The 27,337-nt window shown below is 38.2% G+C and overlaps 1 protein-coding gene across 4 annotated transcripts; it reads right to left on the bottom strand.

Moving 5' to 3' along the window:
* Positions 1–1,350: 1,350 nt before the first annotated feature.
* Positions 1,351–26,277, bottom strand: TMCO3 (transmembrane and coiled-coil domains 3). 4 transcript variants are annotated; one of them, XM_063126154.1, is made up of 13 exons: positions 26,024–26,277; positions 21,351–22,233; positions 20,468–20,647; positions 19,418–19,609; positions 15,961–16,089; positions 14,953–15,045; positions 12,416–12,602; positions 10,814–10,931; positions 9,288–9,483; positions 4,639–4,789; positions 3,826–3,905; positions 2,532–2,681; positions 1,351–1,548 (listed from the first exon to the last, which is right to left on the bottom strand). In XM_063126154.1, the coding sequence occupies exons 2-13, from the start codon at positions 21,795–21,797 to the stop codon at positions 1,435–1,437; spliced, it is 2,037 nt and encodes a 678-aa protein (XP_062982224.1). In that variant the 5' UTR covers positions 21,798–22,233; positions 26,024–26,277; the 3' UTR covers positions 1,351–1,434. The 4 variants fall into 4 exon arrangements, with proteins under 4 accessions (XP_062982224.1, XP_062982226.1, XP_062982227.1 ...); XM_063126156.1 differs by having other exon boundaries at positions 26,249–26,269; XM_063126157.1 differs by having other exon boundaries at positions 26,222–26,242.
* Positions 26,278–27,337: the final 1,060 nt, after the last annotated feature.

Genomic DNA, 27,337 nt, shown 5'->3' with positions numbered 1-27,337 from the left:
GCGGATATGCAATATACGAAAGCAATATTTAAGGAAATATTGATTCTTAGACGACCATCCTACATATAGGTATCTGGAAGTAAATATCACTGAATTCAGTGGCTTACTTTTGAGAAGACCTGTATGCTATCGCACTGTTAAAAAGTAAACTGGAGAAAAGTCACTGAGGCAACATTCCTATGCTACTAACAAGAATTTAAAAAACTGTCCAGAAAGCAAAAAGATAAACAGTACAGATTTATATTCTGCCTGTTGCTATTCAAACGTAACAAAATTTCTGTAATAAAAAAGTTGCCTAGTACTTAATAGAACAATCTGAAATTAATTTCAGCTATAGGGTATTTACTTTTTAATAGTGAAGTTCTACATTTGCAGATTGAGACAAAGCTTGCTTAAGACTACCAGTTTTTCAAACTTACATGCCAAATTGAGAAACCTGAAGTAATGAATGCACTAATTTCAAAATGTGTAATGTTGCATTATAATATCTTGGCCACCAAGAAGTTTAAAGAAATACAATTTCAATATTATACTTGAAAAATTAAAACGTAGTAGCTGAACATTTATTACAAGTCCATCTTTATAAGAATGGGCATTCAAACATTCAATCTGACTAAATTCTGAGTTATGAAACTTCAAAACACTCAAGTTCCTTCTTGCTACATTTAAATGTTCATCTAGAGAAGCAACACAAACCTAAGGAATCCTCCAAAAATAGTTTTAATTTAGTTTTAATTTCTGTGGTGTTTTTGTTTTCAACAATTAATATGATCAATACATGAAATTCTTGATATTCATACTGAGAAGTCAATTCTGATCAAGTATTTGTCAATCAAATATGACAAGGACCAAAGTTACAAACAATTACATTACTTAAAAAGCATCAATTAAAGGAAATTATACTCTAGCAGTACAATTCTATATGTGCCTACCCAGAATTAAGTCCCACTGAGTCCAGTGGGGCTTACTTCTAGGTAACTGCAGGAATGCAGCCTTAGAAATACTAATTTTCAGTCCTTTGATCAATGTGTGTGTGAGAAATCCACCTTATATGTGAATGGAAAAACTAACGTTTCTATAGCATTGAAAGTTCTTCTTTTGGGGTGGGATACTAATTTGTTTAGGATACGTAGGACAGATTTCTTTAACAGTACCATGGGCACTATAAATGTTAATTAAGCTTGCTGCACTGACTGAAAATAATACTCAAAAAGGCACATCAGTCAATTATTGGATTTGTAGGCTGCTTTTAAAAAATCATGTTTTAATACTTAAAAAAATAATATGTGAAATATGTTGCATTTTGTTTCAAAAACTGAAGTCAGTGTAAGGCTTCTAACTAAGCTGAGGAACATATAGCTACTTTTGTTTGCTTCATAAGAAATGTAATGAATATAAAGATGTTTTCTTCATGGAAGCTTTTGTAAAGTATCTTCAGCAACTTAATCTTTTTTCGGGCCTTGTTACATATTTCATAATCGCAGCTCTCCAGAGTGCTGGTGCAAGCAATAGGCTTAAAGTAGTCACACTCAGTATAAGGAGGTAGACCTAGAAATTGGCAAGGAAAATGTTATTTCAATTTAAGAATAAGGAACACATTGAAGTATTGAAGGTAATAAACTTAAGATAACTGATATAGCTAAAAATACATATGGTGGACAATCCGTTCATGAGCAATACTGTGATCCAGAGGGGCTGTTGTTAATTTAGATATTTAGGGTGCTTCTAGATGGATGACTTCTAGTGCTACCAATTAAAAGATAATTGTGCAACTATTCCTTTTCCCCCTTAACAGATATTCTGCCTTGAGAAAAAAAAAGATGTAAGAAATGGTGGAAACGCATGGGAGGGTCATTAGCGGAAGATAATGAGGCAGGGTGATGGCACAATAAAAGCCTTGTCTGGAAGTACCTCTAGTTGCCAGTAATAATTTTTAATATGTATATTTGGTTGATGCACTGTACTCACTTTATTGTATTCTTGTTTTGATATTAAAACGTATGAAATTGCCTTATATTTAGAGCATTCCTTCCATCTAGGCCAGTATTTTCTACTCTGACGGGCAATGACTCTAGGTTCTCAGGCAGAAGTGTTTCCCAGGCCTTCTAAGGTTAGGCAACGTGGTGTCCTCCAAATATTTTGGACTACAACGCCCATGATTCCTGACCACTGGTGATGCTGGCTGGGCCCATGGGACATGTAGTTCAAAAGATATGCAGGTTACCATGTTGCATGCCCCTCTATTCTCACAATTATAATCTTACACATATGTTCATCTTAAGCCATTTTTAAAAAAATTCTTGACATGATTTGGGTTTTTACTGCCTTTGATCTGGGGGTGGGATAATTGGAGCTCCCCTTCCGCCCTCACTATTCCTCTAATTAACCTCTCAGCAGAAGCTACATGCAAACTGAATACTATCTACTCTTGGTGTCACTTAGTTAATGATTTTACCACAGAACTTTATAAATGCTTCAAAATGTGAAAAAAACCCTATATAATTTCATATAGGTCATATATGAGAGCTCACCTCTCGAGAAATTATACCCGCTCTGCGTGCTCTACTTCCCAGGACGAAGGAAAACTCACTGACTTGAGCCAAGCCTGCTGATACAATCCATTTGATGTACTGACTCGTCTTTGGAAGAATCATAGAAAGGACAAGTACTGCCAGAAAAAACTTTGAGAGAGATTTTTTTTATACACAGTAGAACAAAACAGGCAAACTTTTTAAAAAATACAATGAAATTCAGTAGAACCTTTTTAATTTATTTATTTTAAATCAGCATAAATACGTTGTTCAATGAGCCACAGTTATTTAGCTATATTGATTAGAAGAGTCCATTGATGGAACAGAACAGCAGAGTAAAATGGTGCAAACTTAAAGAATTCATTTGGTTTGCATTTAGACTTCTGCATAAGCAAAAGTCTGCTCCCACAAAAGGGCTTTCCTCTGCACTGCAGCCACCCGACTCACTCTCCTGAGGGCCAGAATCCCTCAGCATAGTCCTGAAATATAGCACAGGGGGCTGCAGTAGCAGCTCACACAAGCTGCCTCTACCCAATTTTTGCCAGTTTCCCCCTCCACATCCCAAACTTAAGGAGAGCTTTGCAAGACTCTGTAGTTGGGAAGACGGAATGGAAAGCCTACCTGCACAAGTGGAACTGCTCTTGTATAAAACCTGGATACAACATTTTGTCATTAACTTTGACATGGTATTTAACTTACAGATCTGGAAAAATGACAGTCTGAAAAAAAATGTACCAGTTTTACATGAAATAAAAACAGCCAGCTTGCTTGTGAGTTGCAATTTCAACGTTTCTTACTTTTTTGATGGTGTTAACGTTAGCTTCTTTTTTTCAAGCAAGTCTAGTGTTTCACACCATCGCTAGATATCAAACCAGTACATTAAACATAGATTACATAATCTGTGTTAAATGTACTATGCATTCAGCAGTTCTGGTGTCTGATCCCTGTGCAAAGCCATCACTTGTGTTCTTCAAATAGAAATTTAAGGCCACAAAATATCAGATTATAAAATTGATTTATAATGAAACACCAGAATATATAAAACTGTATAAATTGCTCCCTGTTTGTTCTGGGTTTCTGAAATTTAGTCCACAGGAGTAATGAATAGAGTTGATTTCTGTCATTGGTCTAGAAAAGTAGGAATGTTTGATCACTCCTGCCAGCCATGGACTACAGAAAAACTTTTAAGTTAGATACGGCTTAGCATTTTTAGCTGTCAACATTAAAAATTAGTACACAGTATCAATCTATATTTAATATCAAATTGTATTATGAAACAATAAATTATAAATACCTTCATTATTACCACTGAAAATGTAAGAAACAGCAAGACTGTGAGTTCGTAAATTACAAACGTAGGAAAAACATGAAGGCCTGCAAGAGAAAAAGAGACGTCTTACCTCTATGATAACTTTTTCTAAAAGTCGCAAACATACAAACACAAGGATGAAATACTTTCATCTTTCACATAATTTGTTAAAATAAAAGGGTGCTACATTATTAGATTTGTATGCCGAGAGTGGGGGGGGAAGTTACGACAAGTCTGAAATGGGTTTGTTGGGGGTGTGCTCTCTTAAAATATTGACCCAGTTTGCATGATCGTCATAGCATAAACAAGCTATGGTGGCTTGTTTAGGTCCCAGAGTGTGCTGGGCACCAATTACCTAATTAGACATGGTGGCGCAAGGAATAGATTAAAAAGAACCTGAAAGAAAGGTAGGTGAAGAACAAGGATACTTGAGGAAAAGGGCAAGGGACAAAAGGAACTGAGGCATCTGACAAACTAGGGCATTTTCTAGTGTTAAAATTTGAAGCACATTAAAATATTTACAAAAATAGTTAAGATTTTCTTTGGTTAGACTAATGGGATCATAGAATAAAACAAGTGTTCTTTGGATACTTCTCTAACAGCTTTGTTCTCTGACCAGTTTGGAATATTAAAGTTTTGTGCCATCACACCAACTTCACCAGCTGGTGCCAAGAGGCTTCACAGACACAAGGAGAATACAGTTTGGATTTCCCCTAGTTCTTAGAAAATACATTATTTTCCATTTCCTTGTTAAACTGGTAAAATTAAACACGTATATATGCTTCTGTAACAAGTTACCTATAGATGCAAAGAATATGATGGCAAGGAAATCACGTATTGGTTCAATACAAGACATAATCTCTTCAGTAATCATGTGACCCTGAGAAGAAATAAGTGCTCCTGCTAGGAAACATCCCAGTTCCATGGAAACATCCAATAACTCTGTGATCTGTTAGAGGTGGAAAAGATGTATTACTTGTGAATGTTAATTTTACTTTAAATGAAAGATTACATCTTGCTTAAAAATGAAAGAGTACATCTAAACAAAACCACTGTACTTCACTTAATGAAGAATATAGCATTAGAAGTCCAATAATTAAAGTTTCAACAGCAGGCAGTATCCTACACTGCCACTGCATGCCCGTTTTTGTTGCACCAGCGGAACCTACTCTAGTGCAACAGGAAGCTAGTGCTTCCTAAAGCAACTTCGGAAATGAGTGGAAACGCTCATTTCCGAAGTGGGACAGGTCAGTGGAGCTCCCTACTGACCTGTCCGGATCCAGAAATGGCATTTTAGCTTATTTCTGCCTGCTTAAGGATCTGCTAGCTTCCTGTTATACTAGTTATAGTATAACTAGTATAGTATAGTATAACTAATATAGTATAGTTATAGTATAACTAGCATAGTATAACTAGTACATCCTGTTATACTGTCCACTAATGCACAGGTAGTGTTGGATACTGCCTAGTATATACAACATATGCATGTGAAATAAGCTATCCTTTTAGGACTTCAGACATTTTAATCTGTCTGTGAATTTAAAAATGGTTCTCCATTTATCCTTGGTAGTCTGTGCTGCACATAGTAGGCCTTTCTCTCAGTCCCACCAACATCCCAGGTACGCCTGATAGGTACGTGGGAGAGGGCCTTCTCGGTGGATGCTTCAAGGCTCTGGAACTCCCTTCCCAGGGAGGCTAGGCTGGCTCCCTCTGTGTTACAGTTTCGGAGGCAGGCAAAAACCATTTTTGTTTCAGCAGGCTTTTGGTACTATACTAGACCTGTGTTAATGTATTGGATCCCCCCTTTTAACCTGTTACAGTTTTTAAAATGTTTATCATCTTTTTAATTTTACTGTAGGTTTAATTCTATTTTAACTTTTGTAATTTATATTTATATGTTTTAATTGTACATGTTTTAATCTTGTAAACCGCCTTGAGTCCCAGTACTGGGGAAAAGGCGGGATATAAATAAATATAATAATAATAATAACAACAACAGTAAAGACTTATTTCCAGGTCCTAAACCCACTAACATAATTGTAAATTGCACTTAAATCTAAACTCCACACCAACTCCCAATAAGACCAAAAAACCTAATTTCCATGTAAATGTAGCATCAGTGGACATTTTAAGTGCAATTTATTAAAAAAAATTAAATGAATTTTGCAAACTATAAATATATCTTTTGTGTCACTATTTTGTCCAGTGAAAATGCCTTGATGCCAACATTGTTGCTTTTAGAAAGCAATTTTACAACACCCAAGGATAGCTGTTTTAATCCGTTGCAACAAAAAACAGCAGAGAGTCTAGCAGCACCTAAAAGAACAATGAATTTATTGTGGGATAAGTTTTCAGGAGTCAGACCCCACGTCAGATGCATGATGTGACTGCCTAAACGGACTGAATATATATAATCTGAGTACAGAGAATATATTTCTAAAAAGGGGAGGCCAAAAGGCCAAATAGAGCAAAAGAACAGATGTCAAATAACTATGCAGAGTACAGTACAAATGAATACGATCCAGTGAAAATAAATATCTTTAAGTATCTGTTTATACTATTTATCTTGCTCTGCCTCTTCATTATTCATCTCTTAATTCTACCTGGCTGCATTAGAGGCAGACAACACAGCTTGCGCCTCTCCATTGGTGTGTTTGAGACCAACTACCGTTTGGATTATCTCTTCCCCTGCTCAGAACTGTCTCCTTGCAGTTACCATGCATTTGCAGCAATATTGGGAAGAAAAAGAAGACAAATACTCCAATTGGTCAGCCACCAGCAAGTTTTATATATCCCGTCATCATCCTTCAGGCATTGAGTGATGTCCATCAGTTGATAAGTTGATATGACTTGCCGAATGTCACTAGACTCAACCCAGATAACAGGACCTTAAACTAGATACAGGGATGGCTGAAGACCGCAAAACAAATCTATGCCTTGAATCCTTTTAAGTCAAAAGGCAGGGTAAAAATAGACTAACACCAACAGAGGCCCTCTTCAGACAATACTTTGGGGACTGTGGTTAGTGAAACTGGTTCTCTGGAGTTAGCACAGAACACTTTAAGCCACAGTTAGAGCCGCTAACCCTGCTGCAGATGATCCGACTGGGTTTAGAAAGTGACCAAGGTTTAACAAAACCCATTGCACACAACACCTTAAAGCCTGCTGCTTAACCGAAAGCCTTAACCAGCAGGCCCAGATACTATTCTCGAATGAGTCAAACCTACTCTTGTATTAATTTGAGCTTTTCAGAGTTAAATGACACATCTACTGGTCTGTCTTCCTTGTACTTTTGGCTTCATTTTGTATGAAAATGTATGATACAACTAAGTTCAGTGCCATCTTGTGACTGAACTAAATAATTACACTAATCACACAGATACCTAGTAGGGGATGTATAAGAAGCCCAGAAAGCGAAGGGGTATTTGGACCTCCTCCAAAGTGCAGTGGGTCATCCCCGAAGAAGGGTGAAGTGAAATGGGATGAGACCACTCTGGAGCTTTATGGGGTGCCAAATTGGCAGCTGCTTTTGCATTCAGAGCAATCCTGCTCTGAGACATGTATGGGGGAAGCTATCAAAGGGGGAAAATAAAATCTCCACACGTAAAAACAGCTACAGTGAGGACAAAAGTCCACCTCCCAGCAAGGACCTTATTGCCCCAAGTATACTTAATGGGGTTTCAGCTTTCCCCATAGCAACCAGTTTTGTGGGTGTTGTTTTCATTTCCCCCTTATGCAAACCAATTAAGACAGCATCTTGGGAAAACAAAGTCTGCACCTCCTCAAAATGGCTAAAAACCAGAGTTGATTAAAAAAATGATTTTTTTAAAAAAATATATATTTTTAAAAAATGGAGTTTCTGAATTTAATTGGATTTGGGGGGTTATATTATCATGAATACTAATTCTACAACTTCTAATTATATTTTATGAATACGTTAACAGCAGTTTATGGACATGAGAGATAACCTGATCAGTCCTATTCTGCACTGGAGGTGTTGTATAAAAGTGCATGCTCTCTCAAGGCCTTGCTTCTCTCTAAAAGCAAAGATAGGGTCAATGAATAGAGAATTTGGAGAGATGGAGTAGATCTGAACAAGGAGGAGCCTGGATATAAATACAAGAGATAGGGGAGGGGAATAGAAAGTTAAACCAAAAGTGAACAGAACATATTCATGCAGCCCTGACTCCTGATGAAACTTCTGCTGCACATATCCTCTACTGTAGAAGGGAAATACCTAGCATTTCTTTTGATGAAAATTAATCTGAAAAAAATCAGAATAATTTCTTAGTATGTACCTGTCTTCTAATGAAACCTACATATCTGAATATGTATTAAGGTTATATTATACAATAATGTACTTCTTCTAAAAAGTATGATTAAATAAAGTCTACCTCACTAGTGATTTAAACTGTGATTTAAATCATTAAAATTGAGTCCTTCAGAGAAGCAATTTAAATCAGATCAACCCTCTTAAAAACTCGAAGGGCCCACAACAGAGACATTCAAAGCTTCTGAAAACCAAAGCAAGGCTTCAATTCAGTTTCAAAGCAAAGCAGGTCAAGGCTGAACCAAATTGCCTCCAATCCAAATTTATTTATTTTTTCTGTGCATACCTGAAATACCTACCCACTTAGATTACCACTTTAGGAACTGACCAAGGAAACTTATGCCACAATAAATTTGTTAGGTGCCACAATACTATGTTGAATTCCTCACAATACATACATTTACAAAGAGGATGGACAAAAGCATCTTGTAATGCACACACATAGTAGACATAATCTCAGAAGAGGCATTCTTCCTGTGTGAGAGAGAAGGAAGAATGCCTCTTTCAGACAGTGTCATTTGCAATTTTAATAACATTTGTATTAAAATGTTTCAAAAGCATCTGCTAATTGGGGGAACTTTTTAGTTGATTAAAAATTAGTAATCTAACCAGTTAATGCATTAAACACTGTAGCCCTACTTAGCAGATGCCCACTCCACCACTAAAACAAAAAGTTAGCCATAGCCCAGGATTCTTTTGTTGTAGGCTTGGGCCTTAACACACAAATATGCAACAAGACTTCCCCCCTAGCCATAATGTCTGTAATCATGCCAGCTATATGAGTGGAGCTTTGATATACAGTTAAGAAAGTCTTACACTGGGGCCAGATATTTGGGTGAGAGGAATGCTCCAGCATTTTCATAAGGGGTCAATTTTCTGACTTTAATTTGCAATTGGCAGGTTCAATTTCTGAGTGTTAACATTTAAACTTATTTACGTATAATGTCATTAATTTAGAAGTCATTACATACCAAATAAGAGAACCTATTTTTCTTTTCATCTATAAATCCAGCTACTCTGAATCAACACTACATTTTCCCCTATAATTATTTAAACTTTTGAAGGAAACATATTACATCAGATGCACATTAAGAAATAAAATATTTGGAAAAATTACCATTAACATAAGGAACATAAAGGCCGATATTCCTAGAACTAGGATTTCTTTATTTCCTTTGCTTTCCATATGCAACTTGCGGTAGTATGGTCCTATTAGATATGTCTTTAAAACAAGACATATAAGTAAGACAGCAGCCAGAGAAAATAGAATTTGTCCAATAAGCGTTAGTATTCTCATTATTTCCTTGATAATGCTAGAAAGGGGAAAAAATAAGTTTTAGTCTTATTATACAAATAGTTCCTTCTTCAAAGTATTATTTGTTAAATAAAATGGAAAATGTGTAGAAATCTGTATTATTCATTTCCTATTTCTTACTGATGGAATAGTTTTGTATTGAAGAACAGGATCATTGCCGTTTTAGTTTAAAACATCAAAGGCTAGTCAACTTCAGAAAATAGTCAAGGCTCAACCATTTTACTCTGGCTTATATTTTTATAAAGAATAAACCTGAGTTTGTTGCCACAACTGAAGAAGTTGTGGCAACAAACTACTAAAATATTTTAAATCTGTACTAATTAGAGAGAAATTTCAATAATAATAATAATAATAAGAAGAAGAAGAAGAAGAAGAAGAAGAAGAAGAAGAAGAAGTTGTTTATTTGGATGTTTTTAAAATTTAACCCATAAAGAGACCAGATATAAACCGATGAGATGTCCTATGTCTGCCTCTACAAATTATAGCATGCACCAGTTTCTTGGTCTATCACTCTTCTGCAACGTCCCTGTCAAACTGAGAGAGGTTCAAAGAGCAATTTGAAGGTGGAAAGGCAGAGGCCAGTAAAGAGAAAATTGAATAAGAAATTTTAGTATGCTTCTAATTCATGCATACCTCTGGATTGCAGCAAAAAGCAGTATGTACCTCCATAAAGATTAACAGTGAACTTGTTATTAGATATGTGATAAAAGCACTTAGAAAGTAATCCCATGGTTCTTGGAAGAACTTCCCAGGGAACCATAAGATACTGCCGAGTCCACAAACACACACACACACACACACACACACACACACACACACACAGAGTGAAGCTGTAGACATTTTTATGACTTTGGAAGGAAAATCTGAACAGGGATACTCCCCCTGCTTCCATCCCTCACAGCTGCCACGGAAAACACCACAGTGGCTTCCTCGGCAAAGGTCAGAGCAATGCCCTCAGATGAGGATGCAAATGAGGGGGTGGGCCGGGAGGGGATGACTCAAGGATCCACAGGCTCTTAAAACTTCCCAGCTCCTATCCCAATAACTCCAGAAGACACACTCAATATTGTGTCTAGTGGAAAATCAACTTTGCCAATCAGTCAGTCAAACCCTCTGTCACTCCTCCTGCTCTGCCAGGCGTCTGCTGCCAGAGCAGAGGATATTCGGAGTACGCCTTAGAAAAACATGAGATTGCTCTTTTAATTGCAAGCACATTTTAAAAGCTGAAAGGCATGACGCAAAATACGAACACCCAATATACTGAGATCCTTTGAGGAAGGGCAAGATAAAAGTGTAACGAATAAACGTCCATGGATGAACTTTGTTACCTGGAATGCGTGCCAACTCCAGCTTGAATAAGGGTTGGCATGACAGCGATAAACAAGCCAAGCTGTACATCCTGCATCACCAACATTGCAAGCAGAACACTACTATAATCAATATCTCCTGTTAAACAAAAAAGATAGACATTAAGTAGGTGCAGAAACTATAATATAACTAGTAAACATTTCATTGATAAGGATTTACCACTTGCTTATTTCAGATAATCATGCATTTGCTGGATCAGATTTATGCTGGATCAACTGCACTGATGGAAGCAGGTTTCCCGCCCCCTCCTTCCCATGGTAGCCCCTCCAGCCCCCTGAAAATGCAACACAGAGAGTCAGGAGATACAGGTGAATGCGCCCTTCCTCTTGCACAAGGCAGATCCTGGCTCCAACCTTATATATTTTGTCCAAACACATGCTTGTGGAAGCGTTACAGCACAAAAGGTAATTAGTATCCAAGAAAATATTATTTATTTGTTTATAATACTTCTATATACCACTTAATATAATAAAATCCTCAGCTAAGCTCAAAGCTCCAGCCTTGAGTGAGAATGCAAATGTGAGATTTCACATTGTAACACATATATGATAAAATATAAAAACAATATTATTTATTTATTATATTTATATACCGCCCCATAGCCAAAGCTCTCTGGGCCGTTTACAAAGATTAAAATATAAAATCTTAAAAACATTAAAATGTGTGTGAAGTTCTTACTCCTGTTGTTGAAACTCTTACTTGTGCGAAGGTGTGAATTTCAGAATGTTTATTTTGAGATGAAGATTGATGAGGTCATTTCTGATCCTCAGAACACAAGCCGAGTTTCAAGATATTGAAGACACCAACCCTAAATGCTGCTTTCCACTTTACTCCCTTGAGAGTCATGTGTCCCCACCCATGTATGAAGTCATGGTGAAGCTGACACCCTCATCCATTTCCTAGGCTAGCTTTCCACAACCTTGTGCCCTTCTCTTGTTTTGGACTAAAACACCCATCAGCATGACTAATGGTCATGGATGCCATGCATGGTGCATGCAAAACATGTTGATGTATTAGCAGAGGTCTATGAAGACTTCCTATCCTCAAGCATTTATATTTCCAATAGGTTATTTTCTTGCTTACATATATGCTTCTTGAAACCCATCATCTCTTGAAAAACTGAGGCTTGAATTCCATAGAAGACCACACATCTAGCATTAAAAAAACTGGGCAATGCTGTCACCATACGTACTAATGCATGACGCCTGTTAACTCAGATGCTATTAACTAAGAATCCAAGGCTAACAAATCTTCAAAAATAGTTTACTGCATGGATGGCACTGGGTTTCATCCATGGCCATCAATCAATTCAGAATGTTAGGCAGTTAGCAAACTCGGATCAAAGAACTGGAGTGTAACACAACTGTGACTGAAGTATTTGGATCAAGACCATCTCAGTCATTATTTAACCTGATGTTAACTGCTAGTTAAGAGTACCCTGCTAGCTCAAAGTACCCTTCTACAACAGTCAAAAACTCACAAATACTTTTAGATCAGTTCTTTTTGCCATTAAGCAAAATTTACGTAAGAGTATTCTAATCTAGAATTCAAGTTCCACCTACCTTCTTTATCTCCCCGAGCACTCCCTGCAAGGAATCTGGATACCAATGGTGTGCTTGATAATGATAAACAAGTAGCAATGAAAACACTCTGTGTTGCTCTAATTTGTAGAAAATGTCCCCACAGTAAGCCAAATGCAATCATCAGGAGTGTCATGTAACACGGTCCTTGCAATGATATCTTCCACACCTATGAAAATAACATTCACTTAGATTGGCATAGTACAGTTTCAACATTGTTCTTACAAAATTCTTGTTTTCAATTCGACATTAGAGTTTACTGCAGTTAAAGTTTTCAAAAATGTGGAAGACGTCAAAGGTTCTTTAGACCACCAAAATGTTATTTCACTGTCAAAAACAAAGGGCCTTGTGGCACCTTAAAGATGAACAAATTTATTCTGGCATTTATTTATGTATTTAAAATTATTTTTATGGTGCCTTTAGGAGCATAAGCTTTTATGGACTAAACCCCACTCCTTGGACACACAACCCTCAAACACTGTCCCCAGAATGCAAATATTTACATTTTTTTGCTTAAACCATCAAATGTCCACAAAAGACTTTGGCTGTGCTAGCTGGAAATGATGGAATTTGTAGTCCAACACATCTGGAGGGCACAAGGTTAGGGAAAGCTGGATTACAGTGTGGCTGTAATTGGCTTCTGCATCCCAACCTTGATTCCAAACATGGCTCATTATTTTTCCAGATATTTTTTATCTCAATTCAAACCTCCGCTGAGAGAATAATTCAACAGGTTTAATTCTAACTCAACAGTCCCTGTTGAGGTTCCATTGCTCTACAATAGCCAATTTAAGGTTCTCAAAGCATTGGGATAATGTGTCTGTTTTTTAGTCAAATTGCATGTGTTGAATTGACTTACCTACTGCCAGGATGTTTGTATTATCAGCACCAATTGCACTGAACAAGACCACTGTTAATAATGTGATTATCACTTTCTGCATTTAATTTCTTTCTGATCTTGCTGTTTACAAGTCTTCCTCACAACACACACCCCAACCATATGTACTGCATAAAAACCTGAAACTCTTCAAAATACTTCATGCGTCTGAGGAAGTGAGCTATAAATCACAAAAGCTTATGCCAGAACAAATTTGTTAGCATAAGGTGCCACAAGACTCTTGTTGGTTTTGCTGCAATAGATGAACATGGCTACCCTTTGGAAACTGTTTTAATAGTAGAGTTTCTAGACCTTAGACTTACTGAAAAGTATGAATTCCAAGACAGATTTCCCTCAATGTGATATAAGGGTGACTGATTTGGCTGTTATTAAAATATACTATGAGCTTGAAAACAGTTTAATGCAAGACTGGTCCTCAACATTGTTTAAACCAACTAAAAATTACCAGAATGTCTATTATTCCAAGGAGCAATCAATCCTACAATACTGAGTAAATAGATAGCCTTCCAACTGTAACCTTCAATATATAAGCAGACAGTTTTGGTAATAATTCTTCAGTATTCAAGTACTCTAACTCTCTACATCGTATCTATGATAAAAAATGAGCCATGTTGGAATGCAAGGTTGGGATGCAAAAGCCTCAGGATTACAGCCACCTTGTAATCCAGCCTTCCCTAACCTGGTGCTCTCCAGATGTGTTGGACTACAACTACCATCATCCCAAGTCACCATGGCCAATGTCATGCTGAATGGGAGTAAATGAAGTTATAGTCCCAACACATATGGAGGGCAACAGGTTGGGGAAAGCAGCTATAATCTATTCAACATTTAAGTGCACTTATTATGAATGACACAACAAATGTGTGCCTTTATTAATCTAGCAACATTTCTCTGAAAGTATAAGATAGCCTACAATTAAAGCTTATTTAATATTGTGTGCAATGCAGATTTCCTAGGAGCAGAGGTCTGGCTCACAGAACACTCCACTGAAGGAAGGGGGGACACAGAATTTTTTCCAAATTCCTTCTGCCCATGTAGCTCCCAGTGCCACTTCCCACACTGCTCTGGAGTGAATTGGTAGAACTCAACCTCCCCCCTTTCCTCCAGCAGGTATGTCTGCTGGACCTGTGTCGCTACCTGGAACAGAAGTGGCTTTCCATTTGCAGAAAGGCGTGTCTGGATCCAACCTATTGTTTTTCAAATTTCAGTTGTCTTACTGACATAGCAAACCTGGTTTCGGTTGTACCATTTCAGACTGCAGATCAAGACGTTTTCATGACTGAATGCTTCTTCACACACACAAAAACCTTCCACATAGAAAATTAGATATCAGGAGGAAGGATTCTAGCCTAGTGCTCCCCGATAAGTTAGTTCTCCTTTTCAGAAATTATTTGTAATACTGATGCACTGATGATTTATTTTATTTAAATGATTTATAGACCATTTGACTATATCTAAAAAGGCATCTAGTGGTTTGCAACCTAAAAAAAGTTATACAAAATATCCACAGTTAACTTTTAAACATAGAAAATACAAAACTTGTCAGGTAAAAACATTTAAAATCAAAAGAAACAATCCTCAATTAAAACTTTTAAAACCAGCAAACAATATAGAGCAATACCTTTCTTAACCTTTCAGGGGAAAACTCCAGGCCAACCAGGAACAATGTGAAGAATACACCAAATTCTCCCAAAGTCTCTACCTGTACAATTGACTGAAAACACAAATTTATTCAGCATGACACAATCTGTGTGCCACAAACAGTCTTTTTCTACTGGGCCACTTCATTTGTCACAACAAGCCACCATGGATTAATTAACCCTCTGGGTGCTGTGGTATGTGCCAACTGCCATTTTGAATATGCAAGCTGCTGTGACTTGTGTTGTGCAAACCCAGACAGCAAGATTTGTGTGAGGGTTAAACAACCCTCGTATAACTCATAAAACAGCTAACTGTATTCTTTTCTATGAAGGCAATACCCATAAGTACCAAAAATGTATGTACGTTTGCTTACATCCTGCTTCTACAATAAAAAAAAAATCAGGTAAGACTCATAAAAACATAAATAGGTCAAGTCACCATATTTGCTAGTTTTTCTTTTTTAGAAATAGGAACAAATAAGGATCACAATCAGGATAAAGACTTAAACTGTTAACAACAGGTCAGATACTTCCAATATAAAATAAAAAAAACATATCTTGGGCTTGAGGTGCAGGAGGAAAAAATCTGCAGGAGGGGAAAAAATGGAGAAAAATGTATACAAAGAAATAGTTGTGAAGCAAGAAGTTAGTGATATCATTACAAAGGTTAGAAAGGAGAGAAATGATCCAGGAGATGTGTCAGAACCTCTGTCCATGTAAACAGGGCCTCCCACCAATCCCCATAATAGTCTCTATTATCCAAAGGAATTCAACACACTCTTGGAATATAACAAGTATTTTTTTAATGTAATATCTGTCACACTGAACCTGAAGAGACTAAATGATGCAAAACAAAGCAGCTGCTCTAAGACACTACTGTTTAAGTTCTTAAAAATATACCTCTCAAATCACACAGTTCTTAAAAATATACCTCTCAAATCACACATGTGAATTAAAAGTGAATCATCCTAAAAAATACACTCTCCTACCTTAATGCTGTTTAATCCTGATGGTCCCAGGAGTACTCCACAAATAATGTATCCGAACATAGTTGGTAATCCTATTGTTGTGCACAGCCAGCCACAAGGCAAAGATAGCATTCCTATGGTCACAATATCCTAATGAATACAATAAAAATACAATTCTATTCGCAAGATGCTTACACATGTGACTACATGTAAAGGGAGGTGGCATACATCCAGGGTAGAGGATGCTATTCACCCAGGAATAAACAGATCTCATTGCTTGGATTACCACTGACTAACATTTAGCATTGGGCCTGATCAGGTGATACCTCATTTGTGAGAAATCTCACATCCATGAGTTCAGTAGGAGGTGCAATAGGATGAGGAGTGAGCCTTGAACTCATGCATTGTCCCTCCATGAGAAAAAAAAATCCTGTCTTCAAGGGCATTTACTCTCAAATGCCCTTGAGAGTAGGATGGCAGCTCCAACATCAGATGCAGCTTTTTCTCATCATTTGAATAAATTCCCCAGTCCCATCTACCTCAATAACTTTGAAGCAGGAGAAAAATGTCCCTCTCATTGAGGCATATTGAGCTAACAGTTGTGACATGAAGATCAAACTAGTGTTAATATTTCACATATGAAAAATTAAAACAAACACACATAATTCCCTTTGGACATTTGTTATTAGTCCATACAAGTACAAGTTTGTGGGGTGTCACAGGGATCTGTATTGGGATCAATACTTTACAACTTGTTCATAAATGATCTGGAATTAGGAGTGAGCAGTGAAGTGGCCAAGTTTGGTAACAACACCAAATTATTTAGGGTGGTGAAAACAAAAAGGGATTGTGAGATCTCTCCAAGCTGGGAGAAGGGGTATCTAAATGGCAAATGAAATGAAGTTCAGTGTTAGCAAATGTAAAGTAATGCACGTTGGGGGGGAAATCCCAACTTCAAGAATAGCCTGATGGGATCTGACCTAGTGGTGACCAGCCATGAAAGAGATCTTGGGGTTGTGGTGGACAGCTCGAAGAAAATGTTGAGCCAGTGTGCATAATTAGGAAAAGAACTGAGACAAAAACTGCCAATATCATACTGGTCTTATATAAAGCTACGGTGCAATCACACTTAGAATACTGTGTCCAGTTCTGCTCACTGCACCTAAAATAAGATACTGTAGAGCTGGAAAAAAATACAGGAAAAGGCAACTAAAACGATTAAGGGGCTAGAGCAATTCCCCTATGAGGAAAGTTACAACAGCTGGGATGGTTTAGCTTGGAAAAAAGGAGGCTAAAGGGAGACATGATAGAGGGGTACAAAATTATGCATGGTTTGGAGAATGTGGATAGGAAGACATTTTTCTTCTTTCTCATAATACTAGAACCCTGGGTCATCCCATGAAGCTGATTGGTGGGAGATTCTAGACAGATAAAATGATGCATTTCTTCACACAGTGCATAGTCAAACTATGGAATTCATTACCACAAGATGTAGTCATGGCCACCAATTTGGATGGCTTTAAAAGGCGCTACATGAGAAGGCTATCAATGGCTACTAGTCCTGATGCCTTTATGCTACCTTCAGTATCTGAGGCAGTAAGCCTATGTACACTAGTTGCTAGGGAACATAGGCAGGAGGGTGCTGTTACAGTCATGTCCTGCTTGTGAGTTTCCCTGGTCGACAGCTGGTTGGCCACTGTGTGAACAGAATGCTGGACTAGATAGACCCATGGTCTGATCCAGCATGGCTCTTATGTTCTAGTTTTCATTAGCTCATGCCAGCTCTTACTATTGATAATTCTCATTATGGCTACTGCTTCCACAACCTATTCTGTTTTACTTGAGAGTTGAAGTAATCCAAGGAACAATGACATTTAAGGCGTAGCTCACATTCTTACCAGGATTTGTTTTTTGTTTTTAGTTACTGTAGTTACTGCTCAGACCACAAGCTCTTAACATACCCAGGAACCCAACTCTCATGTAAGTAAGGCCACTGAACTCAGTGTCAACAGAAACTCTAAATATATTTCCTTCCCCACAATCTGAACATAGGAAAGAGATTTTACTTGGAGCGAGAGATAAGAACCACAGAGCTTTCCTACATTAAGGCAGATGTAGGATTCATAGGCATAATTTATACCATTTCCAGTACTAGACCTCAGATTTCACATCCACTGGGACTGTGGAAAATATTAATAATTTAACAGTGGAGACTATCTAATGGTGCCAAGTTTCTTTCAGTGGTGCAAAAGCTGAAACAAAATCCACACATTGCATTTTTGAGATATATGCTCAAGGTATTTCAAACAAACATCTTAAAAACATCGTGTACATTCTTGTCACATTCCCATCATTCACCTACACTACATCTGACATATCTACTGTTTTAAGAATATTCTTGCCACCAAGTGATGTCTGAAACAGCCCTCCAAGTCAGTGACCAAGATGACATGCCAAAATGCTTTCAGACAAGAATCAGGGGTTCAGAAACAGTTATACAAACTACCATAGACTGATGTGATAATTGATATAAATAACAATTCTGAATTCTCACCAAAACAGACTATATTCAGGTTTTTTATTTAGTCAGAAATCAAGAGAAGTATTTTTATTCAGTAATTTAGAAAGAGGCAGCAGACTTTCTTGTGGCATGACAGCAAGTTTGATATCCATATATTGTCTGCATGACTACAAAATTACCTCAACAAGTGTAACCATGATGATAGCTATGATCAGATTACCTCACTGATTTCCCATCACCCTGAATTCTGGTATACATCAAAGGGATTTTGTCATGTTTGATTACCTTTTGGAATATAACTTCTGTAAACCGCCCAGAGAGCTTTGGCTATGGGGCAGTATATAAATGTAATAAATAAAAAGATAAAATTAAAAAATATAGAAAGTAAAGTAAATCTGCTTTTTCATATCTTTGAAAGATATGTATATTTAGCCAATGCAAGTCTTCTACTTATTTTTTCCAACAACTAGTCTGACGTTGTATATTTGTCCATTATTTAATCTCCAGAGAAAGTATTTAATGAGAACAATTTGAAATTCCACACATATCATCATTCTCCTCCTTCCATCGAATTAAATGTTATTGTAACCATAAACCATTAAAGACAGTTGGAACCTATGTTGCAAAAGTGTCTTTTTTCTTTTGTCCTCTTAATATTCTCATTGAGTAGGTTTTTCTGAGAGTTCTATTTCCCTTACTGCATTATACTATCTCGTTATGTTTAAACCTTATGATAACCAACATTTGGCTATCAGCATACATGCTGCTATTAGAAAATACCCAATTTGCTTTTTATAAACTTTGATTTTGACCATCAAATTTATTAAGTAATGCCAATTCTGGTATTTTTATTACTGTTGTTTATGGAATAGTTATTTCTTGGAAAATTTCCATCCAGGATCTTTGAAAACATTCACAGTCAAGTTCAAGTCTTTTAACTAGTTCAATTTATTTTACCTTTATAAAATGATGATCAGCACGTGGAATGGTAGAGTCCCTGGGCTTAGTAAGTATATACTGATTGTTTTGAGAATCAATAAGCATACTTAGACCCAAATCATCTTCCACCTCCCTTTTTGAAACATTCCTTTTTGGGTTTGATTCATCCTCTTCCACTCTTAAGACAGCTTCAAAATTAACTCCTCTCACCTGTGAAGGAAGCAAAGATTTCTCAGGATTTTTTTTAATTTAAGGGCAAAATCAAACGTTACACTTGTGCAATGAGACTTTCCCCAATGGGCCTTCCAGAGCAATTTTGAGGGTGCACAGGTGGGCATAGGGAAGGAAACCACCTCCTCCTGATTCCACTGATAGAAACCATCCCATTGGTTGGAGGGGTAGATTGGATACAACCCTTAATATTCCTATATTTTCTTTTCAGAGAATAAAATGGAAAAAATATTTTAAAAAGATAAAACATGCAGTTTGATAACTCTGGAAATTTAACAGTGCAACCTTATACATACTTAGACAGAAAAAAAGTCATCAATTCCCAACTGGCTGGGAAATGCTGAGAGTTGTAGGACTTTTTTCCTCTCTATACATACATAGGATTGCACTTTCAGATGTACTAATACCAAACTATCCTGCACCATGTCCTAAAGTCTGCCATTCCTATTTATGAAGTCAATTTGCATTGCTTTAAAATATATTCCAGCCAGTAACATTTTGAGTATGTATGTTGCAATTTTATATTGACAACCTCAAGGTTTCTAGCTTTGCTTCTTTAATTTCTACAGTTATGTAGAATGGCACATAAATGCTACTTTGTATTATGAAATAAGATTTTCAATTGCTTTCTTGGATTCCTCTCCACTCTATAGTCTTATAAATCAGAATTTATATTCCTGCAAGCAATGAAATGATTCATCTTCTCTTTTGCTTTTCTCTTCCAAATATACCACTTAATTATTTTTTACTTTCTGTTCCTGAACTGGTAAAATTATTTTTAATTCCTATTCTTTCATAATCTGAATAGCTATAAACTCAATATCTAAACAAACTTACTGACTTGTTGTCATCAAAGGCATGCTCTCCTATCTCCTCTTCCAGTCTATCAGCTGCTTTTCTTACATCTTCAAGAATTTCATCAAGAATGGATAGACTTTTATTTTGATGCTGCATGTTTTTCAGGGCTTCAGCTTGATGTTTTTCTGCTGCTAGAAGTTCAACATATTCGGTTTCCTCCTGTTAGGATATGTTAAATGCCAAGATTTTTAAAACATTTTTTAAAAAATAATAATTAAAAACTTAATTTTTAATTAAGTTTTAATTTTTGTAAACTGCCCAGAGATCTCCAGCTATTGGGCGGTATACAAATGTAATAAATAAATAAAATAAATAAAGGCAGGTGGGAGGGAGTTGCTTCCCCTTCCTAGCATTTCTCTCTGAAAATTAAGGGTACATGAAGTATTGGATTTGAATTCCTCCAGGTACAAGGACCACCTTTAAGAAGTGAACCCCAATAAGGCAGACTTCTACTGTTACTTTCTACTGTTAGTTTTACCCTACCCTGTGCCTGCTTACCCTACCCTGTACCTGTTTGCATTCTCTTCCCCTCCTTATTGTTTTACTATGATTTTATTAGATTGTAAGCCTATGCGGCAGGGTCTTGCTATTTACTGTTTTACTCTGTACAGTACCATGTGCATTGATGGTGCTATATAAATAAATAAATAATAATAATAATAAGGCATGATCTCTCCCCGCTGCCTGACCACTTACAATTTTTTAGTTTGGCCAGCAAAACCAGTCAATAACTGTAGGCTATATGATCCCACTTTTCCACCAAGCTGGCAAGTTTGTCAAAACCAGCCAATAGTCTTGCTATGCCACCACTAATCGTTTAGTTTTGTGGACTGTTAAAATTTCAAATGCAGAGTGGGCTCACCTTTATTGCAGCTTCTCTCAAAGCTTCCAGTCGCTGCCGACTGCTTTCTTTCATGTTCACAACATCTTTGTAATCACCTTGTAGAGCTCTTTGGAGTCCATGGATCGCTTGGAAGACAGAGTTTTCACTTTCGTTTAGCTCCTTTTGAAAAATTTCAAATGTGTGGACCTGAAAAGTCCTCTCTTCAAGTGACAGCCCCGAGTCCTTTTCCACTGCTCTTATTGCACTTTTTAGTTTGTTGAGAACCACATTCTTTTGACGGAGGAGTCCAGATAGCTTTCTGCAGTTTTCTACAAGCCACTGTTTCCTCTGTGTAACAGCAGCTCCTTTCCCACGATGCAGTTTTATTGCATGTTTCACTATATCCTCGTGTTCTGCAGAGGTTATTAGTTGACAGCAAAGCAGTGATGCTAACATCCATAAGGAAATGAATCCAGTTATTCTCATTGTCCAGTTTTTATTACTGAGGAAAGCACTCAGAAATTACCCCAACCTTTCTGTCATATGCTTTTTGCATCTCAAATATACACGCAATATGACCAATTAATAAAAGCTAACTGTCATCTACAGTATACGTTAGGATCACTGAATCAAATATGAATTCAAATTCCAGAAAGCATGAGGAAAAAATATGTTGAACATTACACACTCTTCTTTATTCAAGCTTAAATTCCTTGGAACTAGAAATGTCTTATTTCTTGGCCTGCTTTTTGTCCAAAACATAGCAGTAGCTACTATCTGTCAAACTGGGAAGATAGAATATTTTTCAGTATAGTCAAATATTTCTCTTTGGCTAATATCAAATGCTGTTTAGTTAATTTTAACCACTGAAATGGTTGCTTGATTTTCGCAAGTGGACAGCAAATAGTTGATGATTCCAATCCTACATATTAAAACAACAAAAGTAAAATGCATAATTATTTACAGTTCTTACTATCCAGATGTTTTGTTTCTTTTTTTAAAAAAAAAGTCTTACTGGCACATATTCCTTTCCGTACGTATTCCCAAACACAAAAACTATCTTTGCCTTATGTAACATGTAAACATTAGATGGACAAATACAAGTTGACATCTTTCCAAATCAACCCTTACTACAAACCATTATTTGTATTGAAGCATATTAAGGCTACTTTGGGGAGGGTTTTTTTCTTTAATTCACACAAACAAAGCCGCAATATTTTCTTTTCCTACTAAATACACTACTTTTATATTGTTGAACAAGAGGAAAAAACTCATGTAATCCAGGAATCGGGAACCACCATACCCAGAGCCACATCCAGGAAGCAGAGCCCTTCATACCGGCCTGCAGCCTCGCCTCCATCTGCCCTGCCCTGCCCTGCCCTGCCCTTCCTCAGCACCTCTTCAGCCACACACAGGCCTTTGTTAGAGAGAAGGGGTGCCCCTGCCCAATTTTGACTCCCATCACACCCAACTTTGGATCTGGCCCCACCCACTGCCAGCACCTGACTGATTATGATACGTCTGAGGGAACGTGGCCCTTTCTCTATCATCAAGGGCTTCTTCACATGGGGCATATATGGTGCGATCAAAATTGGATACTCACAGAAGTTTACAGGTCCTTTACATGATGTCATCAAGTTACAGGCCCCTCCCGCAGTTTATGACTTTTATCCACCTTTTTAAAGTGCGGGGAAAGACTGATTTTTCTCTAGGAGGTGCTATCAAGCGCTTTTCTTGCTGGGTGTACTTTTGTAATGGTGCTTTAACAGCAGCAGCACCTAGTGGCTATAAAAATGAAACATATAAAACTTGCCAAAAAATAAAAGCCTGAAAAAAACAGCCACCAGTCAGTCTATGTAAAAGGAGCTGATCTTAATCCCACAAAGAATTCAGATGAATTCCCAGTAATGATGTGGGATTTTAGCCATCTGTGGTCTCTCCACAAAGTCATATAAGAATCAACTTAAAGCTTTCAGTTCTTATATTAGCCACCCTCTCCACACTATGGCCTGGTTCAGACAAAACGCTAAACCATACTGCTTAACCACAAAATGGTTAAAGGTCCCTTAACCATTTTGTGATTAAGTAGCTTGGTTTAGCATGTTGTCTGAACCAGGCCTTTGTTTTCCACCATTTCCCATTCCCATCTATCACTCCTCTCTCTTCCTCTGCTCTTGCTCCCTACAACTTTTATCATGGTGTTTCTCCTTTTGCCTGGGACACCGCACCCTCTCTACTTATCAAGCAACTCCCTTCTCTCTATTTATCAAGCCATTTGAAACTCCTCCCTCAATATCCAATTGTTCTGCAACACATTTTACGAACTTCTCTAGCCTTATCTCATCACCTCCAACATTGCCTTCTGTCTACTACCCTGTTGCCATAGTGACTAATTCCCTAAACCAGCCTTCCCCAACCTGGTGCCCTCCAGTTGTGTTAGACTGCAACTCCCAGCATTCCCACCAGCATGGCAAATGACCATACTGGCTGGGAATGTTGTGTGTTGCAGTCCAACACAACTGTAGGGCACCCAGTAGGGGAAGGCTGCCTTAAACTTTTATCTCCCTTTCCAAATCTCTCTTGCTCTTTTTGTCTACATAAACTACAGATAGGCAACCATGGATAGCCCTAGCCAGCATAGTAAATGGTGAGGGATCATGGGAGTTAAGAGGCCAAAACATTTGCAGGGCTACCACATACGCTGCAAGCCAAACTTTGGTCAAGGGCTATGGCATTTCTTTGTTCTATACAATAACCTGTAACTAATAGTTTATAGTCATGTTAAGTAGCCATAGTCATTTTTAAAACTTGATTTCTGCTCATCATGTCAGGAATCCTTCCAGGTTTTTGGGTGCCCTGAGGCAAGACTCTTCCAATCCCAGCAAAATCCCATTGCTTGCATCCACAATCCTTATTCCCATTCAGCACTCTGTGGACCCCAGCAGTTGTGTAACCTTAAAGTTCTGGCATTAGCCATGTACAGCAGAAACTCAGCTCAAATGTGAGAGACAAGAAAGCTTCTCTACATGATTGATTGATTCTATACTTGTGATTGGCCACTCACAGAAGATTGTGGAACCTCTATACGATGCCATCAACCTCCAGGACATCTCCCACACTTTCCCCCAGAAATCTCACTTTTTAAATAACCAGAGATAATGCAGCATTTAAATTATCGCAGGATGTCCCCCAGTGTATAGCACCTATTGGTGCTATAATTCCACCACCAATAGAAAGCACCATTTCATTGAACAGAATAGTATTGCTGAGAGGAGAAATTTTCTATTTAAAAGCATGTGGTCACGGTCTAAAGAAGCCAGTCATGGAAAGACTCCAGAAGAAGAAACCCCATTAAAGATGTGGGATTTCCCCCCCCCCCTTAATGTAGAGACAACCACTGGGTCTAAATTTCAAGTTTTTGTGTTTATGTAGTAAATCCTAATCCAATTACAATGTAAGTATCGTTCTTAAAATGGTGCTTAGAATACTGTTCTTCTGTCTCATTTAAAAGGGGATATTTTGTATGCAGCAGGGTCTTGCTATTTACTGTGTATAATCTGTACAGCACCATGTACATTGATGGTGCTATATAAATAAATAATAATAATAGAGGGAGACTGGAGCAGGCAGGCACCATCGGAGCCTGCTTCAGTTGGAACACACCCCCCCCCCACAGGGCTAACATCTTCACCTTGTGGGGAAGAAGGAGCTGTTGGTTTGCCCCTCCATTGGGAGATGAGAGGACGGAGCAGGGCCTTCCCACCAGCCTAAACAGTCTCCTTAATTTCTTTTTATTTTCTCCCTCTTCCCTCCCCATCCACTTTTCCTTGTGTGTCACGTCTTTTTTTTTTAGAATGTAAGCCTGAGGGTAGGGACTGTCTTCTTTATTGATACATTGTAAGCCGCTCCAAGAGCCTTTTGGCTAAGGTGCGGGATAAAAATACTCTAAATAAATAAATAAATAAATAAAATATTTTGAAAAACTGTTCAGTTCACAAACTTCCTCCTCCACCCTTTTAATATCTAATGTCTCTAAAGTAGAAAGTGCTGTTTGTTTTGGAGGGCAGGGAGGATCAGCAGCGATGTGTGCGAGAGACTGAAAAGGCATTCTTGTCATAATGCCTAGCAAGGGCAACAGAGAAAGAAACTACCATCCTGAACACAGCTTTGAGCTCTGGTGGTCAGTTGGTTAAAAAAAACATCTCCTGGTGGATCCATATCCAAAACCACTGAGGCAGGTTTGGAACCCTCCTTTCCCAAATAATCTGAAAGGAAGGAGCTGAAGTCCCACTCTTTCATTACTATTTAACCACAAATGCCAGGAATAGGGTCGTTAAGGGTGCAATCCTATGCATGTTTATTCAGAAATATCTGGGGAATGCTGGGAGCTGAGGGACTTATTTTTCTCTAAACATGCATAAGATTGCGCCCTATAAAGGATGTTAATAAGGATTCGAGTATGAAACATCCATGTATTTAAACCTGTAGCCTCCCCTTCTTCCTCACTAGTCAAAGCGGGTGATCATCGCCGATACATCTAGCGGGGATCGCTGGACCGCCGACATCTCACTGTATTCTTCCTGCTCCCCCGACGCCTGCCTGGTCTTCCGTTTACTATTCAAACAGCCTTGGCTCCCTCAGCCTTGTCCGCCCAATAGAAAAACTAGGGCCGAAGGACAGGCTCCCCCACAGCCCACCCCCGGCCTACTCACCTGGACGGGAAGGTCCAACGGCAGACCAGTAAACTCACCGCCGTCCGGGAGACCCCGAGCCACGTCCCCATCATTAACAGCCTTCCTCCTTCTCTGAGGTGCCCAATAGGATCTCTTCAAAGCCGACTGGCTCCCCGCCCAACCAGAATCGATTGCACCGCCCCTTTGAATAACGAACCACCTGCCTTGTTACCTCACCGGCCAAAAATCAGAACTAACCACAACCTCGGTTTCTCTGTAACATCCCTACAGCCGCGTAAGAAGGGGAGGGGGGAGAGAGGAGAGCGAGCGATGAAGTCACCGCAGAACAGCTTTCGACTTCTTTTGGGCCTTGTGGGAAATGTAGTCCTCCCGTTCATTGACTCGGTTCTCTCTGGGCAATGTACTGAATGCGAAGACTCATCGCAACCGCCTCCTCTGCGATGCATTGTGGGAAGTATCGAATTCCGCCCCCCTCCCTCACACAAACCACAGAGGTAGGGAAATTAGCAGGGAAGTTGTCTGGAGAAATAACTTCCAGGTTTATTTGTTTGTCTATTTATTCGTTTTCTATACCGCCTCTCAGTTAATATAACTGCTCTCTGGGCAGTTCCCAACAATTAAAAAACATAACATAAGACATTTAAAAGAACAGGAAAGTTTCCTTTTAATGCTTTTTTCTTTCTCCAACGGGGCCATGCACCAGCAGAAGGTGACAGCACAGACAAGACATTCCAACTCTGGTTTTAATTTGTGTGAGAAGGTGATTATTTTCACATTTAAACATTTAATTTTTCTCTTCTAGTGCCAACACACCCCATTATATTCTGCATGCAAGCCAATGGAGCACAAGACGTCTGCCTGCAATTCATCACTGAATTTTGACTGAAAGGAAGTAGGAGTGGGGACATTTATAAGAGATGGATTCAGGACAAGACTTTGGGGCAGAAGTCCGTAAGGCTCATTCAGCAGAATGAGTAGGAGGGATCCCAAATGGATAAAGGCTGACTTAGCACACTTTGAAGTAACCAAACACACACTCCATGCTAAAGAGTGGCCTGGAAAACCATTACATTCAGCCCGGGTTCGGACGACACACTAATCAATGGGGGTTGGGAGGGGAGTAATAAGAACAAAATGGAAACAACCATTGATTAGCGTGTCGTCCGAACCCGGCCTCAGAGTCTAAAATTAACTACATGGTTAGCACTTACTCATTTTTGCTGCAACCTGAGGGGTGCTTTGATTGAGGAAGTTCCGACAAACCCAAACCGGCCTCAGCCCCACCTCTAATGTTATAAGTTAGATTGGAACTAGATTCTGGCTGGCTTTATA

Source organism: Elgaria multicarinata, chromosome 5 (assembly GCF_023053635.1).
Source record: "Elgaria multicarinata webbii isolate HBS135686 ecotype San Diego chromosome 5, rElgMul1.1.pri, whole genome shotgun sequence".
Lineage (NCBI taxonomy): Eukaryota > Metazoa > Chordata > Lepidosauria > Squamata > Anguidae > Elgaria > Elgaria multicarinata.
This window is presented reverse-complemented; position numbering and strand designations above follow the sequence as displayed.